Genomic DNA, 12,324 nt, shown 5'->3' on the forward strand with positions numbered 1-12,324 from the left:
AGGATTCCCCTTTTGATTTAATTGCATAATTTCATGTAATGAATGTACCTCAAACAGCAACGACAATCCATAGCCCTTTAGACACCGAATGCACCAAATTTGTGGCCCGGTAGAGGCAGGACTTTGCCGGCATTTCAGCGTGAAATGGAGGTGTAACATTCCTCTTTCCAAAAAAAGCCGCCACTTGTGTGAGCATAAACATGTGACATAACGTGCAGCACGACGTTGCACGTGAACAGTGACGTACAAAGTACACGTGGAGAGAATATTCAGCCCCGTGAGAGTCTAGTAAACCTCGTCATGTCCCAATCCATCCTCCCTCCACCGCTGCTCTTGTCGTCACAGACCTGCTGGTACTTTTTTTCTAAGTTTTTCAACTTGCCGGTGACGTTCCGTCATCCGGCGACAGCCATGTCCACCAAGCTCCTCTGCGACCTTTCCATACGACAAGCCATCCTTCACAGTCCCGTGAGGTGGTGATCCACGTTCCAGAAATGGTCAGCAGCTCCCTGATCTCAGCGCCTCCACAGGTTTTCATCTTGCTGCAGTGACGATGTATCGGAAGAATATTTAGCCCATGACAATCTGTGAGTTTCAAACAGCCGTTCGTCGCTCCGGCTGCCAGGAGCATCGGTGTTGACATTCTCAGAGGTGTTTGATGGGGGAGAACCAGTGAACGTAATGTTTGTGAGTTTGCATCATCATCGATATTTCCGCCCACCTCACACCGAGCCAGCACACTGCTTGGATTCACAGCAGTGGAGGCGGGAGTAAGTGAACCCTTGGAGGAGGAAAAATTGACGGGCTAAAATATGCCAATTTGCCGCACTCTGTCTGAAACCTCAGACGGAGCCGCACAAAAGACGGGAGAATTAGCGTGTGAAAAGCGTCACATGTGGTTCTAACGGTGATGTCTTATTGAGATCCTATTCATGGACAGGCTGTACTGTTGTAAATGTTCCATGAGACCAAAAAACTTTCCCCATCTGACATCACCAGACTGAAGCCACACTGATGCTGGTGTACAGAACTTCCTCTGTTGAAGGCAAAAAAACTGGCAAGTGATACACTCCAGTTGTTGAAGCTTTTGGAGAGAAGCCAAAGAAGGGAAACGTGGACCAACAGGCCCCTAGTCCAGCTGGTCAGGATCAGACTCTGCAGGCGGAAACCAATGTTAGCAACAAAGAGCCAGTTGGATGAATCATTAAGACTTAAGAGGAAGACCTGCCGGTTTAAGTCCATGTCCTCTAATCACTGAGGTAGTTTGAGCAGGACATTCAGGCTCTACACTTATTTGAACATAACAGATCCATATAGTTTAGATGTTAAACAAATAGTTGGCAGGTTAGATTTGGTATAAACAGACGTCCAATTTTAACTCTGGACCCCAGAATATATTGTGCTATAATTATGACAACCGAACCATAAGAAGAAATATCAAAACTTTCCTTATAAATTCATTCAGTCATTTTTTTCTCAGCACTGGTGCAGCACCACAAGCCCCATGGAGCACAACACCCCCCCCGCTGCTTTTGATTTCTGGAGCTTCTACTTGACTTGATTTTGGACCTAGATGTGCAGTAGTAGGTCACAATGGCACCCTCTACTGCATGAAAATAATAACCCTGATGGCTGGAAAAGGCTAGTCAAGGCTAGTCAATTGAGGAGTTTAGCACCATCTACACAGAGATGAGTTCAGGAGTGTCTACCAAAGTCCGGTTTTTTATCATTTTGGCATTTCTTCCATTTGGAACCACATTTTGGGAACCAGGATACAAAAACTTTTGAAATCGGGTCCCAGAGTGAACAAATCTGATACCACCCTTGCATTTCCGTGTTTACAACCGATCTGCATTTTTTCAGAGACCATGATAACATAGTCCCTCCTCTCCCTTAACCTGCATGCGCTAACCCACCAATGACAGCAATAATGGTGGATTATGTTGTTTTTATTTGTACTTCCAGGCCTGGCACATACATTACAGCATTTTCAATGGTTCCTTTTTGTGGACACACACATCTTAAGATGATGGCATTTTTATGGAACATGTTTGTAAAACAAGATGGACATTCACGTCTGTCTACACCAGGTCAATCATATCCCCACCCCTGATGAATCAGTCACGTCTGTGACTGGAGACAGCGGTGATTGTTGAAGCAGCATCGTGAAGCCCAACCAGACACTGAGCTGTGACGTTCTCAACAATCACTGGTTCTCCTCACTGTCAGAAATGTTCTGACACGGGTTGGTGTGGCTCCTCCAGAAGCTTCTCTTGACCGTGAGGCTCAGCAGAGGAAGAAGATGATCATATGTGAGCTGTTGATGCCTCCTTGCCTCTTCACATGCATGTCAGCATGTTTGTTTGCTAACAGCATTCAAAAATGTCATGTAGATGTAGAGAATCAGGCACCCATGGAGGAAGATAGAGTGTGTGAAAGGCACCTCCAGAAGCTGGTGATCATCGTTCAGCCTGACTACACAGTCATAGCTCCAGTTAGGAACTGAATGATTTTGTGAACAAATCCTTTGAACGAATCATTTTAATGAACCGATTCCAGTGGTCTGGTACACTAAAATGAACTGTTCTGTCCTGACTGATCTGTTTGTCGACCACAGTATGTCTCACGGCGATGAATGACAGGCTATGTGCTTTGATACTACACAATCACTTAGGGACGTGTGCACACGTGTCAGCTTCACTCAGTGATAGTGTTTTCGGTTTTCTACTGCTTCAAATGTCTGAGTCCTCCTCCAGTCTGACAAGGTGCACTGGAAACACCACCAGCACTCACAGGCTACGTGTCTCCTACACATTTGTGTATCCAGCAGCTCTTGGTCTCTTCTCAGATCCACCTTCTCTGCTTTGCCACACGCAGAACAGCAACCCAACACACAACATGCGTGAACTGAATTCAGCTGTGAAATGTCTGGGCTGTGTTTACACACAAGGGTGATGAGTACAGATAGCAGGTGCAGGTGATGTGAAACTCATGATGCTATCAGTGGCCGCAATGCACTCTGATGCCTTCACTCCTAGGGATGGGAATTTCACATTCTCCAGTGTACAGGCATTTGTCAAGCGTCTGAAACTCATTTGTTCTGACCCGCAGCAGGCTGTGTTTGATGACCGAGGTTTACCTGTGACTTGTAATGTTATAGCACTAGTCTTCACCTCACACCATCACAGACACACAAGATGACATCCTGCTTCCATCAGTCAGTCAGGCAGTCACTTCTGAAACGTCATCGTAGCCATTTGAAATAAAATTATTCAGTTAAGGTATCTGTGTTTTGCATTAAAGTGTCCTTTTTATAAATCCATTTTCAGTTTGATATTCACCCTTCCCCACACAAGCACCACCCAAATAAACCCCTCCCCCATTGCTGAACAGCATGATCATGGTGGTAGGGGGGATGTTGAGCTAACGAGGAATCAGGGAATGTTGAAGACTGCCTGTACTGACAAGATCTAATGACACATCCAGAGGGACGCAGCAGCTATGGGGGACCAGTTTGTCCTGTGGACACACAAGAGGAGGCCCAGTCTGGGCATGCCCAGCCCCCCAACCCTACCCCACCACCACCACTACATTCCACACAGGTAGTACACAGATGAGAAAGCGTGGACACATAAACACACACGTGCAGACACCATCGCAAATCAATACACTGCTGCACACAAATCAGTGATAACAGCCTCCCTCTCCCTCACTCACACACACACACACACACACACACACACACACACACACACACACACACACACACACACACACAGGACAACAACTTACTTAAAGCACATCTGGAAAACGCATTCCAGCCATTTTCACTGTTTTTACATTGAAAATAACATGGTGTCAGTGAACTCATAAACACACACACATATATGCACACTCATAAAACACACACACACACACACAACACACCAAACCAGTGCTTATGTGTATTTCAGACAGCTTCTAGCTACTATTCACCTCATTAACAGCTGATTCCTATTGATAATATAGATATTATGAGTATGATAATATGAGATATCAAATGTTTAAGTCTGTTAACAAGAACTTGACCTGCTGTGGAAAGGCGCCCACCTAAATAACGTGGCGCTTTTTGGGTTGCACTGACGGCAGGAACCCTGCTGACAATGACTGAAGGCAGCAGAAGGGGAAATCCAGGATTTACGGAATGAATACTGCGAATCACAATATCAACAAACGACTGCAACATTGGCTGCCCGTTGGAGCAGCGGTCCTCACTGTGGCCTCACAGCAAGAAGGGACCGGGTTCAAGCCCCAGCTGGAGCACGGGATCTTTCTGGGTGGGTCTCCATGTTCTCCCTGTTCCTGCGGGGGTTCTCTCTGGTACTCCAGCTTCCTCCCACAGTCCAAAGACATCAAGAGGGGACGAGGCTGATTGATGCTCTAAATTGACTGTAGGTGTGACTGTGAGTGTGAATGGTTGTCTGTCTCTGTGTGTTGGCCCTGCGATGGACTGGTGACCTGTCCAGGGTGAACCCCGCCTCTCGCCCGTCGCTGCTGGGATAGGCTCCAGCCGTGACCCTTAACAGGAATAAGCTGAAGACAATGGATGGACTGCAACATTATTTTCCAGCCCCACACAGCCATAGCACAGGAGGATGTTGCTTACATGTGTCCTTCCAACTCTGCCTCCAGGTGCAGTCGGGTGAGAAGATGAGAAAATCACAAACACAGGTATAATCAGCTCCCATCTCAGAATATCTTTTTCAAAAAGAAATGAATATAAATATCCAACAGGAGCACTTCCACTGATCGGAACTGTGGGTCGAAAGCTGCATTGCTGCCTTTCACACAAGAGCAACTTGTAACGAAGGATGTTTTTTGGTGGGTGGAGCCAGTCACATTTCCGTCTACTCGAATGAACTCAGATTCAGATGACCAAGGTGTGTTCCAGGACAGGAGGCTAGAGAATCTGAACCAGAGCCTTCATACTTCTGACTTTCCTCCCGTTAGTTCATCTGATCCTGATGATTTCAGACTTGTCACAGCAATAATCTCTTGCCAAAGTGTAATTTCTTCTAGACCAGCAGCCTCCAGGGCTCCCTCGGATGACTATTAGTGCTTATGGACCCACTGTGGAGTGAGGTTGCAGGAAAGCGTGTCCATGTACACTACTGTGGTACCTGCAGAAGGACACAGGTTTCATGTAGCCTGCATGTGAGAACCTCCAGCTGTGAGCAGGGGGGCGGCTGGTCTTAGCTGCTGCTCCACTGCCTTAATGCAGTCTGGAATGTTTTTGTATGTGATAGAGAACCACTTGTCATGAGTGAGGACAATGAGGTGTGTGTGTGTGTGTGTGTGTGTGTGTGATTGCGTGTGTGCATTCACTGGGTCACTAAGTCATGGGACCCTGTCTGATCTCTGTCCCAGTCCAGTACCAGGACGTGACGGGGCTTGAGGAAAGAGGGCGGGGGGGGGGGGGGGCGACCTCTCCTAATCTCATCTGCATCTGACACCAGAACTGGTCCACCAGCACCTGGGAGGCTCAACCTGGACCCTTCTATGGTAATGGGTTACTCTTGTTAGATTGAGCCGCTTAACCGTCCATCTTCCAACCACTTTCATCACCCATCTATCCATCCGATCTTCATCCATTTATCCAACCATCCTTCCACCCATCCAGTCCCCTGACCCAGCCAACCTTACATCCATCATCCAACCATTATCAAACATCATCCATCCACCATCACTCAAACCATCCAACTGATTATCTATCCATCCAACTATCCATCCATCCCTCAACTCATCTGACCATCCAAACATCCATCCATCCAAATATCCATCATCTCACCTTTATCCAACATCCATCCCTCCACCAACCCATAACTACTCCAACCATCAATCTTGACATCCTATTGCTTATAGTAATAATTACTTCAATACTCGTGTGTTCTTTTCATTTCTACTACTCACACATGCGAGAGGCCAAATGTGAAGAGAGTCTGATTCTGTAAATCCAGTTCTAATGTTCTTCTGTGGGTCTCAGGACTCGGGTTGGTGGTCCAGAGACGTGTGTGACATGACGTAGATCCTCCTCAGGCGACTCTCATTTCCATCGCTATTTTGGGGCCATGAACTGATGTGGGGCTCTCATCCACGTGAGGAGGACAGGAGGCATCAACAACAGCTCACATCTGATCATCTTCTCCCTCTGTTAGACTCCCAGTCCAGCGAAGCAGCTGGAAGAGCCACTCTGACCAGTGTCAGAACATTTCTGACAGTGAGGAGAACCAGTGATTGTTGAGAATGTAAGTAATCAGTTCCAAGGAGGTTATTGTTTGGTTGGTGTGTCTCTCTGTGCATCACCACCCTTGGTGGAGAAGTGTAGTGCAGACAAGAACCTATGACATTAAGGGTCACACCAAACAACATGGTGGAACAAGGCATTCTTTATGTTGCTCTAACAGAGGCTATTCCTCTGCATGGTAGCAGCTCCTGTGAGAACATGGAACCTGCTGATGGTGCCGTCAGGTCGTCTTCAGTGACATGCACCTGGAACAATGGCTGATATCAAAGCTTCAACTGGTGTCAGCCACTCTCTGGGACCAGCCACTGGTCACCAGTGTTCGCTTAACACCTTCAATAGAACCTGGAAGGTCGTGATACGAAATAAAGCACCAGGTTCCACAGCTTTGGCCGTAGAAAATCATTTTTAATTCTTTGGCCATATTTAAAAGACTGACTGTCTCATGCCATGTTTGAGGTGGTCTATGGCCAAAGGCTACACTAATTTGTTTAAAAGCACAGATCAACACCTGTCTGAACTGAGGAATGTAAAAAGAGAGGAAGAATGAAAGGGGAGAGGGCAGCTTTTGTTGTTCTGTCCCTGCAGGGTCCCAGGACTTGATGGATCACCCTGACAAGGAACAGACTGTGTTCCTGCTGACATCTCCACACACACACACACACACACATATATTATATATGTGTGTGTATATTTAGCACAACGGGACGACTCCCAGCTCAACTCGCTCTTTCATGTTGGACTGGTCAAGGTGTTATTCTCAGTGGCATTGAATCAAAATCTCCTCTTAGAGAAATCTACTTTTGGAGAACAATCGTGATGATAAGAGGAAGAGACAGTGGACGTCATCACAAGTCGTGGCAGCAAGTCAAGTCAGGAGCTCTCCAAGGCTCTGACAGTCTTTGAAGCACAAACAGCTCATTCAGCAGCTGGATTTACTGCCTAGAAAACACACTGGTGTACTGATGGAGTACCTCTGACACACACACACACACACACACACACACACACACGCCAAGCTTTTCAAGTCTTTTTACTTCAGATGTGTTATTAGTGCTGATCTCTTGGCTGCCATCTGAGTAATTATACAGCTCAGACTCACAACATCCGTGATTCATAGTACTTGAATGACTTCTGTTCTGATGTCTAAAATGTTTGTGTGACAGAGACAAAGGCAAAGGTAAATCGTTCAACACGTCCATGGACTCACACTTGTTGTGATAATGCAACATTTCGGAAAATATCTGTTGCTGGGAGTGATGAGATCTACGCACTCGCGGCTCGCCCTAACTCGGTCCGGGCCGGTCCCGGATCTGCAGTGCCTCCTGTGTGTCAGCTACTCTGAACAAACCGGTTCACTTGTTGCTCAACAACGTGATGATGTTTCGGAAGCAGGTGAGTCTGGTATTGTCCCACCACATCAGAGAATGACGTCTGATGGAACTCGTCTGCAGTCCTGATAGTTGGAAATGAGAAACGGGATGTTCTGTGTTCCAGGCTGCTGGAGGAGGGACGCGAAACCACCAATTGAGACCATTTCTCGTCCACTGAAAGAATCGGCTAAGTGTTGATGAACAGGAGCAAGCCTGTCATCGCCTCCTCTTGCCTGGAACACAGGCCCCACTTGTCGGGGAGCTCCCCTCAGGCTGTTCCAGCTCGGGACAGAAAGCCTGGAGCTGCCGCCGCTTTTACGATGCCAACAAAAGGCCGAGCAGTAAAGTCATCCACATACCTTCAAAATCAGATAAAATCCCCTCGAGGTGCTCGTTGACGGACAGAGCCGACATCCTGTCCGAGAGGCAGCTCCAAGTCAAAGAAGAGGTCTAGCAACCAAAACGGACCCCGAGAAGGGGGACTCTGTGCCGAACTGGTCCGCTGGTTAGCACCCGGAGGGGTGGGGGTGGGGGGGGTCCAGGCGGTTTTCGGTGGGTGGTCGGGCCGTCCGGTCGGTTCTGTGGCGACTCTCCGCACTGACGAATTAGCGGTATGCAGCGCTGTTGAGTCGGCGTGTTGGCCTGGAAGCCCGGCCCTCCTCCTGTCCGCAGCCTGGATCTGGGGGGGTGGGCGGAGCGCAAACACCTGGAAAACAATCCTCATCCCGATTTCTCTTTTCTTGACACCCCCGCCTCCCTCCAGCTGCACCTGACCCCTGAATAGCGAGATGGACCAGGACGACTGTCAGAACCAGTCCGGACACCCATCTGTCAGAACCAGTCCGGACACACATCTGTCAGAACCAGTCCGGACACACATCTGTCAGAACCAGTCCGGACACACATCTCCAGGGGCTAAAACTGACATCCAGATTGCTGACTCTGACTGTCAAACTGGGATGTTCAGGCCTGTTTTGTTGTGCTGTTTATATTGCATCTGCTTGGTTAATTAATACCAAAACACACCTATAATAATAATAACAATAATAATAATAATCATAATCATAAATAAAAATAAAAATAAAAATAAAATAAAACTTCCTTTGATTTGTTGTCAGGCCTTTAAAGATGATTGAACACAGCTCAGTCGTTGTGGGGGCACCAGTTTTCCGTCCTTCTACGTTCATATCATGTGATACAGACAGAGAAAAATTCACACAAACACTCTCAGACACACACACTCACACACACACACACACAAACAGACACTCACACATACATGAACACTCAGACACACATTAATACACCCACAAACATACACACACAGACACTCACACATACATGAACACTCACACACGCACACACACTCTCAGACACAAACACACTTACACAGTCTCAGACACACAGACAGACACACACACACTCACACACACACACACACACACACACCATCACACACAAACACACATGCCAGATTCTGCACAGTTCATGAAAACGCACTTTGGCAGTAATCCTCTTCAGCTCAAAGCCTCAAGGTCAACAAGCGTAAGAATGTGTGAGACAGTGAGTGTGAGACTGAGAGGAGTGAGTGTGAGACAGGTAGGAGTGATTTTGGGAAAGAAGAGTAAGTGTGAAACAGAGAAGAGTGAGTGTGAGTCAGGATTCAGTTCAATACTCAGATGCAGAAGAACAAGGGGGACAGTTCTCAGTCCTCAAGGGGGCTGAGCCTCATTTGGATTTCGCTTTTATTAATCCAACAAAAAAATGTGAATAAGAACCAAATTTGTTTTATTCGCAGCACAACTTTATTAATATGATCCGTAAGGTATTTTCTCAATTTAGCTTTCTTCATTAACAGTTTGGGCCCAAAAATACACAAAAACCATCAAACCTGAATTGAGAAAATGTACAACTTAATACAATAAAAAAAAGATGCTCAATGAAGTCTTTTATAACTTGTAAAAGTAAAAATTGGTTGCAATGATCAAAGATAAAAAGCAAATATATACATATATATATATACAAATATATCCATCCATCATCCCTCCACCCATCCATCCATCCATCCCTCCATCTTCCCCCTCTTCTCCTGTTGAGGGTGGTGGGGGTGGAGCCTATCCCAGCAGCCTTACCCCTGGACAGGTCACCAGTCCATCAGGGCCAACACATAGAGACAGACAACCATTGGCTCTCCCAGCCACGCCTACGGTCAATTTAGAGTCTGGATTAACCTGGTCCCTCTTGATGTCTTTGGACTGTGGAGGAAGCTGGAGAACCAGAGAGAACCCAGCAGGAACAGGGAGAACATGCAGACTCACCCAGAAAGACCCCGTGCTGCAGCCGGGGCTCCACCCACAACCTTCTTGCTGGGGGCCACAGGGAGGACCACTGCTCCACCAGGCCGCCCCAAATATATACATATACAGTATATTCACGAATACATTGAAATATTTTGCATAAAAGTCAAAATGCATTTATAGGTGTTGTTTTATCTCGTTAGCTGCAGTTCTTAAAAAGAAACTGTTTTCAAAATGATATGGAGCTCCACCAGATATCTTTTGCCAGGGTTCTAAAGAGTGAAATATTACACAAGACGTTCATTATGACACTCTGCAAAATGATGAATATGTCTAAAGAACTGCAAAGTCTGCCCACCGATCCCATTTTTTTACCCCAGAGAAATATTTTTGTAGTATCAGTTCAAACTATCATACCTCTGGTTTTACAAGGGCCATCGCCACAAACTGGGAGACAGTTTTAAATCTGCTCTTTTGAATGAAGTTGACAGCAACACCCCAGGTGACCTGGCATTTTTGTCATCATGTGATTTGATCAAGCTGGCGTGACCTTTGGTTTTTGAAGGGTTAATTAGCTAAATACTTGAAAAGACTTTGTGCATTTGTGTGTGTGTGTGTGTGTGTGTGTCTCTGTGTGTGTATGTGTGTGTGTCTGTTTGCTCATGCTTTGGCTCATCTGAAGGCATCTATTTAGTGTCTGATGTCTCCTTTCATCTCTCAGGACCAAAGAGTCCGGGCACCACATGTCAGAGAAATTTGGTAAAGAGAGCAGAATTCTTATTTAATATTTTAATCACCACCTGGATATTGTGACACAGTTCTTGCGATCTATTCGGTATTATAGCATGTCCCCCAATACAGAAACAATTCAACAAAATTGTCTTCACCATGTTTATGGATTTGAAAACAAAAATCGACATCAGAAGCGATAAAGTAAACATAATTCCTGTTTTGGCGGGTAAATTGGAGACAGGACAATGGCCCAACACTTGAAGGGGCCTACACAGTCCAGGAGCGCACATTTTGCGCACCCGTCTAGGGGTTGGGTCGTGTAGCATAAAATTTGAGCCAACCTGTGTGTATAGAGACCTTTCTGCTGTATCCTTCAAAAATGTCCTCCATTCAACCCACAACCCCCCTCCCCCATTTTCTTCCCTCCTACTCTGTCCATCCCTCTAGGGTGGAGAGGAGGATTTGATAGAGTACAAATCTTATTAAATCCCGTGACTTTGGCCAAATCCTACATTAGAATTTGTGTTTAAGTCGGAAAATTTGTCCTGAATCCAGTAATACAGGTTACAAAGTGGTCAGACGTCTAGTTTAGACATCAGAAGCCTCAGTTTGACACAAAGTAGAAGTCCAGAGAAGGCCTCCCCATTGGTTTACATTATAAGGTGCAATTGGACGCAGTAACTTTAGGGGCTTCCAGAATCCAACCATTTGAGTTATAACAAAGCCTTTAATAACTTTTGTTCAGCACAGTGTCATAAGTCATGTATTAAAGTTTGAAGGCGATACCATTTATGCCCAAGGAGGAGATACGCAAAGTCGTACTTAAATGTGCATATTGTGGACTTGACTTCCTGTTGGATTTAGGTCAGGTGTGTCAGTGAATGATTTGTAGGCCTTGATGAGATGATTAATCGAGATTTGGTTCGTTGTCTCTGTGACATTCCTATGGGCCGTGGCGGCCCTTTTTTATCTACCTAGGTGGTGCTGTGGAGCACATTTTGGCACTTTTGGGGTTCATTTTTACATTTGATCAAACTTTTCACCAGACCTGATGTGTGTACCAAATTTGGTAAGTTTTTGAGTGTGTTTAGGGGGTCATATTGAGGTCTAAAGTGGCAGAATAATAAGAAAGTAAGAAAGAAAGAAAGAAAGAAAGAAAGAGAACAGATACAATAAGGTCTGTGCCCCCTTCAGGGCTTAGGCCCTAATAAAATAAGCAATAATGAGCAAACACTATAGGGCCTGAGCCCACAGTGCCTCCGGGCTCAGGCCCTAATTAGCCATGGCTGGCATCACTAGCATGCTATGCTAACTGTTCATAGTATTTACTCACCAGAGTTTTCATTCAATAAAACCCAATAATCACACGGTCAGGTTTGGCAAGAAGAACCTCTCTTCCTTCCACAGAAATTCTCCATCTCGTCACTCGAACACAATCTAAGTTTTAATAACATTAGGGTCTTCGCCCCAAAGTTCCTTCAGGCTCAGGCCCTAATTAAGGCTACAACCAGTGTTGTTACAGGCCTTCGCCTCCCTCCAGGATTAAGTAAGAAAATGTATCCCGAATCCAGCAATGTAGGATGAAAATTGGTGAGACTTGTAGTTTAGGAGATAGAAGCCTCAGAGTGACACCAAGTGTGAT

At 46.0% G+C, this 12,324-nt stretch overlaps 1 protein-coding gene across 1 annotated transcript in view; it reads right to left on the reverse strand.

Moving 5' to 3' along the window:
- The window catches only part of septin12 (septin 12), an 80,125-nt gene extending 71,946 nt beyond the window's left edge, over window positions 1–8,179 (reverse strand). Inside the window, exon 1 of the mRNA XM_086183918.1 lies at window positions 8,013–8,179. Coding sequence (XP_086040044.1) covers window positions 8,013–8,067 — 55 coding nt within the window. The 5' untranslated portion in view covers window positions 8,068–8,179. The remainder of the gene's footprint in view (window positions 1–8,012) is intronic.
- Between the last annotated feature and the right edge of the window lie 4,145 nt (window positions 8,180–12,324).

The sequence above is a fragment of the Aulostomus chinensis genome, chromosome 18 (assembly GCF_037954235.1).
Source record: "Aulostomus chinensis isolate RoL2024-O1b breed Wild chromosome 18, RoL_Achi_v1.0, whole genome shotgun sequence".
Taxonomy (NCBI): Eukaryota; Metazoa; Chordata; class Actinopteri; order Syngnathiformes; family Aulostomidae; genus Aulostomus; species Aulostomus chinensis.